Below are 13,827 nucleotides of genomic sequence, written 5' to 3'. Positions count from 1 at the left end.
TAGAATATACTGTATAAAGTCAAATAAACAGAGATGTACAACGTCTATTAAGTTTGCATCACTAAGTCATATCACTGTTCTACTTTCGTTATCAACAGCTCTTTTAACCATGCAGATGACATGGCTAATCTTCAGAGGAAGAAGAGAGAACTGTCATGTAAGTAATTTTTAGAAACAGTTCTTTTCAATTTACCCGTATGTATGCACAGATGTAGAGTATAAATTGCACATACTCATAGCCACACAGACACTTGCTGTGAGGCTATGCCTAGACAGGCATTTTCCCACATGTACTTGCAAACAAGCTGGTAGAAAACTCAGACTGTACCCAGGCAGGACAATATACAAGTTTATAGAAGAGGGATACCAAGGAGTGAAGACATATGAATGGGCATTTAGCAGAGAACAGATAAAAATGAGTGACGAGAATGTGAAAGAAACTGCAGGAATTATTGCAAATTGACAGAAAAACAACAGTATGCGATGTAAGAACTGCAATATGTGAAGAGTACTTCATTTCTAAGTGTGAAAATTAGGTTATATAATAGAGAATACACAGATTACAGCACTACATTGTAGAGACTGCAACTAAGATCAAAAGAAAATTTCTGAGAAAAGCAGGTTAACAGCTCAAGTCACTTCTGTTTTGTCACTGCTTATATAACTATTTTCACATAGTATCTACTAACTGCCTCAGTTCTTTTTTTGAGACAGTCTCGTGCTCTGTCACCAAGCTGGAGTGCAGCGGAGAGATCGTGGTTCATTGCAGCCTTGACCTCCCAGGCTCAAGTGATCCCTCCTACCTTAGCTCCCCAAGAATAGCTGGGACTACAAGCATGTGCCACCTCACCCAGATGATTTTTTATTTTTATTTTTTGTAGAGATCGGGCAGTGGGGGGTGTCCTCCCTGTGTTGCCTAGGCTGGTCTTGAACTCCTGGAGTGAAGTGATCCTCCTGCCTCAAGTCTCCCAAAGTTCTGGGATTACAGGCATTAGCCACTGTGCCCAGCCAGTTCTTGACTTCTTAGTGAAAAGGCAATTAACTCAGTTGATTAATTCATTCCTTTTGTTGTTAAACTACTAAATATTTAGAAGATAAATATTAATACATGCAAATGCTTAGCACTGAAATATTATCTCTCGTTTCCATTATCTAGCTTCAGAAAAATTTTAGTAATCTTTGCAGTCTATCTGAAGCATGTCCTTCTGCCTTCAATTTTCTTAACAAAATTTCTACTCTGCTAGGTATACTCCTCCTGGTATATAAAGTGTAAAATTATCCTCCCATGGAACACTCAAAAACCTTTTACATTGCGTCCTACTTACTTTTTGTAAGAATCTGGCTTGAAACGAAGTTTTAAACAGCCATGCTAATATTCCCTTGGATTTTACATACCTTCTTAGTCAAATTACTAGAAAGCCATAAAACCTCAAATACATTACCTCAGGCCTTCACATATACCACGTAACACATTCTGGATCTACAAATGCCCACAACTTTTACTGAGAATTAAAGTATGAGTTCCATATAAAAACCATTTTTGTTTTTTTAAAATTTCTACCAAAGAAATCTTATTATGCCATTTAATTGCTTTTTCATAAAGAACCATGTATTCCTCTTAGTGCTAGTAAAATACTAGTAAAATTTTCTCTCCCTAATTAACTAGTATGTTTTCCTTTTTAGATAGCAATACCCGTATTATTCTGGTTTCCCTTTTTCTTTGGTTGGCAAGAAGTTCTGAGCTAAGTTTTATTCTTAAGTATGAGAATTCTTAGCCTATGTCTGCATACTTTGGCTTTTTATTAAACTCTGCTCAATTTCATTTGTATCCTTTATTGTAAATCACTTCAAATCTTTTGCAGAAAAAGAGTATAAATAGCTGGGTACAATGGCTCATGTCTGTAATCCCAGCACTTTGGGAGGCCGAGGTGGGAGGATCACCTGAGTTCGGAGTTCGAGACCAACCTGACCAACATGAAGAAACCCCGTCTCTACTAAAAATACAAAATTAGCCGGCATGGTAGCACATGCCTGTAATCTCAGCTACTTGGGAGGCTGAGGCAGGAAAATTGCTTCAACCCAGGAGGCAGAGGTTGTGGTGAGCCGAGATGGCACCATTGCACTCCAACCTAGGCAACAAGAGTAAAACTCTGTCTATATATAAAAAAAAAAGTATAAGTAAATGTAACTGAAAACAACAGTTTATATAAATTAGACTTTATATTCCTTACTAAACTTTTATTAAAATAAGTCTGCCCACATCTAACCTGAAAAGCAGAGTTAAACTATTTAACAAAAGTATATATATTTTATCTTCAAAAGTTGGACTGAGGCTGGGCACAGTGGCTCACGCCTGTAATCCCAGCACTTTGGGAGGCTGAGGCGGGATCACCTGAGGTCAGGAATTTGGGACCAACCTGGCCAACATGGTGAAACCCTGTCTCTACTAAAAATACAAAAATTAGCCGGGCGTGGTGACACACACTTGTAATCCCAGCTACTCGGGAGGCTGAGGCATGAGAATCGCTTCAACCTGGGAGGCAGAGGTTGCAGTGAGCTGAGATCATGCCACTGCACTCCAGCCTGAGTTACAGAGTGAGACTCCATCTCAAAAAAAAAAAAAAAAAAAAAAAATTGGATTACAGTAAAAATAATAATGGTAAACAGTATATTTGCTCAGAAATAAAGTTTGAAAAAGGTATATTATAATGAACCACACTTCTGCCCTTTTGTATTTCACTCTGCCCTAGTTTCTAAGATGCAATGTGGTTTACTAAACACCACATCCTCACAGAGGACAGATTCTTAATGTATTCATCATTCTGAAGCACCAGTATAGGAATTAACAGGTACACAACTTTTCCCATCAATCACAGGCCTGGGTTATTTAGGAATACAAACATTTATCCTCTGCTATAATTTAAAGACAATGAAGAGTAGATGAAAATAGATTTATCAGCTAAACAAACCATTAAATCCTTTTTAAGTAGGGATTAAAAACTAGGCATTAAATCAGGGATCCTTAATGTGATAAATTTTTATAAATGCAGATATTTAGATTATGGAAAATGGATGTCTTTGTCATTTTGAGCTGCTCAACACAATTATACTATAATTATCTAAGTGAGGACAGGCCTGCTTCCAAATTTACCTGATGAGAGATGGAAGGTTGCTGGATGGGCCCCTGCATTCTAGGGTTTGGTAAACCCACAGGTGCTGGCCTCCGTTGCACCTGTTGCCTCTGAGCCATTACCTGTTGCTGCATATGCTGGAGCCGTAATTGAGCTAGGCTGATCTGTGTTGGGAACTTGGATAACTGGTTTGATGATAAACCACTTGGTGGCTGTGAATTCTGTTCCACGACAGGATTCTGCTTAGGCATTTGTGGCTGGCTCTCTTTATCCTCAATTACTAAAGAACCTAATTAAAAAGAAAAGGTTAAGGGAAAAAGTTTTTCAGATAGTTGGTGAAATATCACATTTTCTAAGACTATTTTTGCAGAACTTCAAAATTGCCAAGGAATTCTCTGGTCTCAGGAGCCCTTTTACACTCTGAAAGACAGAGGACCCCCAAACAGCTTTTGTTCATCTAAGTTCTAGTCATCAAAATTTATAATATTAGAAATTAAAAATAATTTTTAAAACTAATTCATTTAAGAATAATAAAACCATAACAACATGTTTTTATAAAACTACATTGTAAAAAATTTGGTAAACATTTTTGATATTTTAAAATACTGTTTGATGTTTTAAAAAATCTCTTTGAATGTCTGGCTTAATAGCTGAAATCTCATTATCTGTTTCTGCACTATCTATCATAATATATTGTTGAGTTAAAATATATGAAAAAAATTTCAGTCTCACTGTATGGCAGACAGCACCTGACAGCAATAACTTAAGTCTACCCTGAGAGTGACCCTGTATAGCCTAAGAAGAATGTGTGTTTGGAGTTCCGCGCTAAGGAACCCAGGAGTGGCCAACCCAGAGATCCATTGGAATCCAGGCCATATCGGGGATGGAGGACTTTTGCCTTGTGTTAAATGAAGGTTGCCACATGGAGGTTGCTAGCGGAGGGTGCTAAGTGCTATATAAACTACTTGCTGGTGGTTCTCTTGTCCAGCCCACTGCCACTGGACTGTCCTGTATGTAAGTTCCCTCAATAAGCCCTGTGTCTCATTCACTAGCTCCAGGTCTCTTCTTGGGCCTCTCTTCTTGGGCCTCTCAAACATGGTCCTATCCCTACTGAAGTCAATAGGGGTCTGGCACAACATTCATCCAGACGTGTAGTTGGAAAAGGGTGACCTTTGTGGTCCCCTGATAGAGTACCAGACTATACTCTGAGAACCGCTGTCATATATCAAAACAAGCAAACCTGACACTGGCTCTAAAAACAATCCCAAAAAGTATTTCTGAATGTTTACTATTAACAAGTTGTGATCTCTCAAGTTTCCTATACCTTTACAATGCATACTATGTTAACTTTTTGATACAGAATACATTGACCAGCTTAAAACTAGTTTTAAGAGTTTAATGGTGCCTTTGAAAGGTCTGATTCAAGCTTGATTTCAACAGTAGAAACTCAAATGTTTATGATTACTCATATGCATTCTAAAAATATATAGTTATTCATTAAATGTTTACTGTGTGTAATTCACTACTACAGGTAGGTGTATGCATATGTTTAAAAGAAACAATAACATTCTCTTTTACACATAAGGGATCTAAGGTTTAGAGAGGTTGTAAAACTTATCCAAAGTCACTCAAGACAGTAACAAAATATTCACCTAGACCAATATTTTTCCCTAGTGTTCTTATACGTTTCTCAGAAGCCATGGGTAACAAGTTTAGGAAACTTGTCTCCTTCTTTAGAGATTTACAATGTAAATCTCACTGTTTATGAATTTACAGTGCTGTAAGTGACAGCTCCGAGAAATTCTAGAGTAAAATATATTGTTTAGCTTCCTTATACCGGTTTCACAAACTATTAGACTAGGAGATCCTGTTTTTGTTTTGGCTAAAGTAGATTTATCTGAAACGATATCCATTTATGTGTGTACAGTTTTGAATTCTTAAACGTACTGATGTCTATATGTGGGTGTATTTACCTATTGTGATATAAGTACATAACACATATGACCACTTGTTTGGATTTATATCTTGTGATGGGTTCTGAGTACAGATGAATGTGTAGTGGTAGAGTCAGGTGTGGCAATAAGAGTTACTTATACACATGTTTTGTATTCTAAAGATGCTTCTTTTTGGTAAAATGAGTGTGTATAATTCCAGTTTCCTGCTATGTATCAATATACGTATGTTTGTATCTAAACTAGTCTGCAGGGGTCTCCTTATCACCTTTGCTTCCAGGATAAATCTTTTTGTTCTTCCCTTACAGGTGAGATTGCCTATTTCCTCCTTTCCTGGTGAGTATGGGCTCTTTCTCCAGCCATTTTCTTTTCTCACCCAGAATCTAGTGTTGGGGATGAGAAACCGTCTTTGATGATTCTGAAACAAATTCAATGAGCACCCCTCGCCCCCCACCCCCACCAAAATCAAAAACGATAATACTGTTTGTTGATGAACAGACAATGTGTAGGGAATTCCTAAATTTGTATAGTTTCCCTGTGAGAAATTAAGAAAGAAGGCAAAAAGGTGTTTCTACTCAGCAAATAGTATAATAAAAAAGCTAAAGTAGTAACTTTCTGCCGAACTGCTTGCAAGGATACTTTCATTCCTGATGTTACCAAAATGATGGTCTCTTTTTGTGATAATTCAGTGAGCTCTAATATAGTCATGTGTTGCGAAAGGATGGGGATATGTTCTGAGAAATGTGTCATTTAGGTAATTTTATCTTTAGACAAACATCAGTTTATTTATGTAAACCTATACTGTATAGCCTACTACACACCTAGGTTATATGGCATAGCTTATTGCTAGGTAGAATCTAGGCTACAAACCTGTACAGCATGTAATTGTACTGAATTATCTGGACAATACTGTAGGAAATTGTAACACGATGGTAAGTATCTGTGTATCTAAACATACAAAAGATACAGTAAAAAAGCTCACAGTATTTCTAAGTCATAGATGCAGTTAGTTGATTGAGACATCATTATGCAGTACCTGACTGCTTAAGATTTGGGTACTTGTCAGTATGTATGTTGTACTTCAGTTAGTAAGATATGTATATAACTATTACCTGATCAGGCAAAATAAGAAAACTAAGTCTTCCCTAAGCAAGATAAAGGATTGAACCATTAAGTTCCTACTGAATAGTTCTAAAGATAAGCCAATAAAAATTTAGTCATTTCAAATAAAACTTTCAGGATATCAAAAATCCTTTATCAATGACAAGTCAAGTTAACACATTCTGATAAATTTAGAGCTAACAGAACAAATCAGATTTGGGGGATTGAGGGAATAGGACAGGACACCTAAATCCCTAAGTCTAGACACCCTGTCAGTCAATGTTATAGAATATTTTCTTATCATCCGTACATGTACGTGTGTTTATATTCATGTATATTTGTTACCATATACATACACTGAGAAATACTATCAGATGTCTTTTTAAAACAAAATAATGAAAACATTTTAAAAGTGAGAGAACATATTTTCTTCGATCCTCCAGCATCAGCCTTCCGAGTAGCTGGGACTACAAGCATGTGCCACAACCCCTGGCTAACTTAGAAATCTTATGTGGAAATGGACTCTCCCTATGTTGCCTAGGCTGGTCTTGAACTCCTGGCTCAAATGATCCTTGAGTGATCCCAAAGTGCTAGGATTACAGATGTGAGCCACCGTGCCCACCCTAAGTGAACATATTTTCAGTAACATGTCATAATCATTGAGAGTTCTACAAACAAATATCACTTTGAGAAATGTATGTAATGGTAATGGCCTACCTAAGTTGATAATATTTTGAGCCCAGAAACTAGGATCACAGTGAAATTGGATGGTGTTGTTGGTCACTGGGGATGCATCACACCTTGCACGAAGGAGGTGCCGTAACCGGTATGTAATCTAGAAGAAAAAGGAGAGACAACTAAATATTAGGCAAATAATTTATTAAGTGCCCAGTAAATATACAAAAACAGTCTCTGGTATGTACATCAATACACAATAAACAATCATATATAGGTCACAAAATTGTGTTGTATGTTGGACATACAACACAATTTTCTTTCCAAAACAAGTTAAAAAGTTTTGAGGCATAATTCAGTTAGCTGTACTACTGAACCAATTTTGAAGTGACAGGTTAAAGTTAGTTTTTTGGATTACTAATAAAACTGTGCAGAATCACTAACTCAAATATTTGTAAAATAAAAATTATTAATGTATCTTAATGCTTTCATTTACTTTACTTACTCTCTTAGAAGGATTCAGAATTTAGACTAAGGGCTAATGAGTTACAGGGAATACAAATTTGTCTGTGTTCAGGAAAAGGAACTGGGCCTGTGAGTGAGGTGATTCTCCTTGTTCCTCATTACAGTTCTGTTCTCGCCATTGCCCTGAATACAACCAGCTTTGAATCTCATATCATCACACCACACCATCCTCTTTCCTCCATGCTGCAGTCATCAATGAGCATCTACTCATTCTCCCTCAGTCCTTGAAGATTTTAGTTCTTGGTTCACTATCACCATCTCCAACATTAGTCCTGTGGCAATTTTTGATGATTTCAATATCCAACCAAATGATTCACTTCCTCTAGTGCTCAAATACCAATAATCCCCCTAGGTCCTATAAGACTTTGCTTTTTCCATCCTTCCATCTCACTTTACCCTTGTCCTCTATCCCTCAATTCCTCATTATCCAGCCTCAATTCCAGGGTCAATAATCATAATTTCCTTACATATATATGTCACGTATGTAACACACGTCATATGACACACGTATGTCATACAGCATGTGTCATGTCATGTAACATGTCAGTCACATGTCATATAACATGTGTCACATAGTCATATATAACATCATAGATGTCACATATATATGACACATATCTATGTGAACTCCCCTTTCACTCAATTATATATGCTCACTTCACTCTCCTCAGTGTTTCCCCTAGATAAAACAACTTACCCTGGTTAAATCCCACATGCTGCCTGAACATAATTGAACTGATCTCACTTCAAACACATGACCATTTACTTCAGGTAGGCCATTAAGGCTGACTGGCTATCATACGACATTTCTCTAATCCATTCACTTCCCTACTTTCCTAAATAACTATTTCCTACTTTCTTTTCTCTTTTTGAATCATCAGTATTTCCTCCCCCATTCTTAATCTTAGCTAATGTACTTAGCATTTCACTGAAAATCAGCAACAATCAAAGATCTTCCACAAACTTCCACCACTTTTCAGTCAATATCCCCTCCTGTTGCAACGGATGATGAAATGTCCATGTTTCTAGTTAAAGCCAGCCTTCCACTTGTGCAGTAGAGCACACCCCATCTTGCCTGCCCAGTAATTTTCATCCCTCTTCTGTAACACCAATTTTCCCATTTTACTGGATCACACCCATCAACATATAAATACGCTTTTAACTTTTTTCAGCTAAAAACAAAACTCTTTAACTCCTTTTCTCCTACCATCAACTACCCCATTTCTTTTACAGCAAAACTCTTCCAAAGATTCATCTAGGTTCACTGTCTCCTATTCTTTCCCATCCATTCTTTCCTGAAACCATTACGTTCACGCTTGTAGCAGCTTTTCACACAGGTGGTCGGTCTGCCTTCATGGAAATGCTTTTTTTCATTTAGTTTCCAGCACACTATAATCCCACTGTTTTTGAACTCCCCAGTAAGGACAGGGATTCCTCTGCTTCTTGGCAGTGCACGATCTCAGTCTCCATTGTTGGTGATTTCTTCTCTCCCACACCGCTATGTGCTGGAATGCTCAGGGCTGAGGTTTTTAATTCTCTCTTCCTCTACATTCCTATGTAGTCATGCACCATATAGCAATGTTTCAGTCAACAATGAACCTCATGTACAACAGTGGTCCCATGAAATTATAATGAAGCTGAATAATTCCCATTGCCTAATGATGTTGGAGCTGTAGTAACATCACAGCACCAGGTATTACTCAAGTGCTTATGGTGATGCTGGTGTAAACAAACCTACAGTGCTGCCAGTTGTATAATGATAATAATAAACTACTATGTTATTGGTTTATGTATTTACTATATTACACTTTTTTTTCATTATTTTAGAGTGTACTCCTACTACTTACTAAAAAAAGTGACAGCCTCAGCCAAGTCCTTCAAGAGATAGTCTCAGAAAAAGCATTATTATAATAGGAGATGAGAACTGAATGCATGTTTATGCCCCTGAAGACTTTCCAGGGAGATAAAATGTGGAGGTGTAAGACAGTGATATTGATGATATGAACCTTGGGTAGGCCTAGGCTAATGTGTGTGTTTGCATCTTGGTTTTTAACAAAAAGTTTTAAAATAAACAAATAAATAAGTTTATGAATTAAAGATATAAGGAAGAATTTGTACAATGTGTTTGTGTTTTAAGCTAACTGTTATTACAAAACAGTCAAAACATTTAAAAAATTACAGTTTATAAAGTTAAAAAGTTACAGTAAGCTTTCCTTAAGCTAAAATTTATTATTGAAGAAAAAATATTTTCAAATAAATTTAATGTAGCCTAAAAGCATGGTGCTTATAAAGTCCCCAGTAGTGTACAGTAATGTCCTGCGCCTTCACAATCACTCACGTGCTCACCCAGAGCACTGTAAATTTCCAGTCCTGCAAGCTCCATTCATGGTAAATGCCCTATACCTATACAGGTGCACCTTTTTTTTTTTTTTTTTGACTCTCACTCCCACCCAGGCTGGAGTGCAGTGGTATGATCTCAGCTCGGCTCACTGCAACCTCCATGGTGTATCATTTTTTAATCCTTTGTATTGTATTTTGACTGTACTTTCTCTATGTTTAGATATAAAAACATTTACTATTATGTACAACTGCCTACAGTATTCAGTACAATGATATGCTGTACAGATAGCAGCAACAGGGTAAACCATCTAGGTTTGTGTAAGTACATCCTATGATGTCACACGATGCCGAAATCACCATTTCTCAGAACGCATCCCTGTCATCAAGCAACACATGACTGTACTTTTTATCCTCAGGTGTACTCTTCCTATAACCCTCCCTTCTCCATCTCAATTATTGGTAATACTGTTTTTCCCTACAACTTAAAGTCCTCGGCTCCTTTCTTTTTCTTACACTCTATATTCAACCTGTCAGCAAATCCCATTGGCTCTACTTTTAAAACATATGTCTAGACCAGGCACGGTGGCTCACACCTGTAATCCCAACACTTTGGGAGGCTGAGGTGGGCAGATCACGAGGTCAGGAGCTCAAGACCAGCCTGGCCAACATGGTGAAACCTCATCTCTACTAAAAACACACAAAAAATTAGGTGTGGTGGCATGCACCTGTAATCACAGCTACCTGGGAGGCTGAGGCAGGAGAATCACTGGAACCTGGGAGGCAGTCCAGCCTGGGTGACAGAGGGAGGCTCTGTCTCCAAAAACATAAATAAATAAATAACTTATTTTGGGACTATGTAGAATATTTAGCAAAGTATTTACCAGGCAGCAGTCAATACAATATACCATTCCCCCAAATTTCCCCCTTTAACTTTTTGCACCCTCTAATAATTCCCACCATAAATCATGCTCATAATGCTAACCATAAGGAATATTCTAAGAACTATGTTTTATCTGAAATTTAATAACTTTTATCTAAAATTTAATAATTTATTTTTTAAAAGTATTATTTTAATTGACCAATAAAAATTGAATATATTTCTGTGTACAGCATGTTTTGAAATAAATATACATTGTGGAATGGTTACATTGAGTTAATTAATCTATGTATTACCTCATATACTTATTTTTTTGCAATGAGAACACTTAAAATCTACTCTCTTAGCAATTTTCAAGAATATAAACGCAGTGGTATTAACTCTAGTTCTCATGTCATATAATAGCTCTGGTGAACTTATTCCTCCCATCTAATTGAAATTTTGCAGCCTTTGACCAACATCCATTCCAATACCCTGAATCCCTTCCAGCCCTTTGTAACCACCATTCTACTCTCTCTGAGTTTAATTTTTTTCCACATATAAGTGAGATCATGAAGTAAATATAATGTCCTCAAGGTTCATCTATGTTGTTGCAAATGACAGGATTTCCTTCTTTTATAAAGCTAAATAGTATTCCATTGGGTATATGTACCACATTTTCTTTATCCATTTATCTGTTGAACACTTAGGCTGATTCCATTTTTTGGTTATTGTGAGTGTTGCAATGAACCCAGTTACATACATCTATTCAAGATGTTGATTTCATTCCCTTTGAATATATACATACCCAAAAGTGAGACTGCTGGATCATGATACTTCTATATGTAAATTTTCAAGGAACTTCCATACTGTTTTCTATGGTTGTACTAATTTACATTCTCATCAACAGGATGCAATCGTTCCCCTTTCTCCATTTCCTTTCCAACACCTGTTACCTTTATCTTTTTGACAATAGCTATTTAATCATTTATTTTTAAATAATTTTGAAATCATAGAAACACTGCCAGAAAAGTAAAAGAACCCTACATTTGTTTCACCCAAATTCCCTGAGTGTTAAGTTATGACATTTGCTCCAGTGCCCACCCAACTGCTCCTACACATGCTAATTTTTTCCGAAACTTTTGAGAGCAAGCTACAGGCATGAGGTCCTGTCTTCCCTAAATACTGCAGTGTGGATATCCTAAAACAAAGATCTTCTAACATAACCAAATCCCAGATTCCAAATTCATAAACCAACTGTTACAACACAGCCATCCAGTTTAAACACTTCATCCAAATGCCAAGTTTCAGCAGTCTTTTCCATGATGCTATCAAGGATACAAAATTGCTTAGCTGCCTCATTATTTAGTTGCTTAGTCTTTCCCTTTCGTTCATGTCCCTGATGTCTTTTGAAAATTTTATGCCTTACATTCTGTAGGATGACCTTGAACCTGGGTGGTATTTCCTCCTGATCAGACTTAGTTACAGTATTCTTGGCAAGAATACCATACAAATGATGATGTGCCAGGAAACATAGGATGTCAAATTGTCGTACCACTGGTGATATTAATCTTGATCCATAATTCTGCTACTCAATTTCTTAAACTTAAAGTTGAAGAGGTATTCTGAGATTTTACTAATACTCTGTTCCCCATCAATCCTCTGCCCAGCATATTTGCAGCCACTGATTACTCCTCTCAAATTACCTCTATGATAGTGACCAAATGTGCTTCTATATACCCATTGTTTTATAACCGTCACTTTTAGTTTTGTTATCAACTTCTCCCCCAAATAATCTACTGTTTACTGATTTATGTTATTATGAACTCATGTATTCTTATTTAATTCAGTGTGTTATAATTTATTATAGTGACTTATTTTGATCCTCAAATTTGTTCTTGGTTTTCCCAGTGGGAGCCCTTTTACACTGAATCCTGTTCCCTTTGACATGTCCCCATTATTCTCTGAGCATTTCAGTAGTTTTCTGGTATAACAACACGTTCTGGGCACACCTTTTACTTTCCTCCCCTTTCTTTGGTATTTTGAAACCAAGATCTGGAAGGAAGTGGCCTCACTGCTATTGGGATGCAGCACACCAACATCGAATATATATATATGCATACAGATGGACATATACATCTATAACTATTTCTAGATCTCAGTCCAAGAATAAAAATAAAACTCTAAGTTCACACTTGTACTCTTAATTCCAATCCAACACATCTTTGGGCCCTTCCTAGCCTAACTTCTTTCTAAATACCTTCTCTGGAAACTTGGCTGCCATTACCTTCAATATATTTACTTACTTATTCAATCCATTTACTTATTTACTCAATGTAACCAAAATCCAAATGACACTGGCTAATTCTTCTTACCACTTCTGTATTCCTCCCTCACCACTTCACATCTGTGGCTGCCAGCTTCATGCCTGTTGTGGTTCCCCAACCCTCTCCAATATGCAGTGACCTCAGTCACCATGCTGATGCCTCCATGCCGGGAAGAGAAGGTGAGACAATAAGATTCTTTATAGTTTTTATGTGAATATATAGATACACACACACACACACACACACACACACAGATTTTATGTATTATGTATATTGATAATGATGATATCTTGGGGATAGGGTCCAAATCTAAATATGAAATTCATTTATATTTCATATACTCAATACACATAGCCTGAAAGCAACTGTATACAATATTTCTAATAATTTTGTGCATGAATCCAAGTTGTGTTCAATTCTTATGTGTGTAATTTCCCACTTGTGGTGTCATGATGGTGCTCAAAAAGTTTTGAATTTTGGAGAACTTCAGATTTCAGTCGGGATGCTTAACCTGTATAAGAAACTCACACAACTCAATAGCAAAAACCCAAATAACGTGATTAAAAAATGAACAAAGAGTTTGAATTTACATTTTTCCAAAGAAGACATAAAAATGTCCAACAGGCATATGAAAAAATGCTTCACATCACTAATCAATAGGAAAATTCAAATCAAAACCACAATGACCTATCACCTCATATCTGTTAGGATCCAGCTAATATCAAAAAGACAAGAAAGACAAGTGTTGGCCAGGGTGTGGAAAAAAGGGAACCCTTTGTACACTTTAGGTGGGAATGCAGATTGCTGCAACCACTATGGATAACAGTATGGAGGTTCTTCAAATAATTAAAAACAGAACTAGTATAGGTCCAAGTATCCCTCTGTCGGGTGTATATATATATATATATATTTTTTTTTTT

At 36.7% G+C, this 13,827-nt stretch overlaps 1 protein-coding gene across 2 annotated transcripts in view; it reads right to left on the bottom strand.

Annotated features, from left to right (window-relative positions):
• TRIM24 (tripartite motif containing 24) overlaps nucleotides 1–13,827 on the bottom strand; it is a 127,025-nt gene that overhangs the window by 33,396 nt on the left and 79,802 nt on the right. Inside the window, exons 8-9 of one of the 2 annotated variants that reach the window (XM_025380553.1) lie at nucleotides 6,902–7,019; nucleotides 3,254–3,420 (exon numbers count right to left, since the gene is read on the bottom strand). In XM_025380553.1, the coding sequence (XP_025236338.1) occupies nucleotides 3,254–3,420; nucleotides 6,902–7,019 (285 nt within the window). Of the gene's footprint in view, nucleotides 1–3,151; nucleotides 3,421–6,901; nucleotides 7,020–13,827 lie in introns of both variants that reach the window. The other variant, XM_025380552.1, reaches the window with a different exon arrangement.

The sequence above is a fragment of the Theropithecus gelada genome, chromosome 3 (genome assembly GCF_003255815.1).
Source record: "Theropithecus gelada isolate Dixy chromosome 3, Tgel_1.0, whole genome shotgun sequence".
Classification (NCBI taxonomy): domain Eukaryota; kingdom Metazoa; phylum Chordata; class Mammalia; order Primates; family Cercopithecidae; genus Theropithecus; species Theropithecus gelada.
Note: the sequence above shows the minus strand (reverse complement) of the source record. Positions and strands in the feature narration are given on the sequence as shown.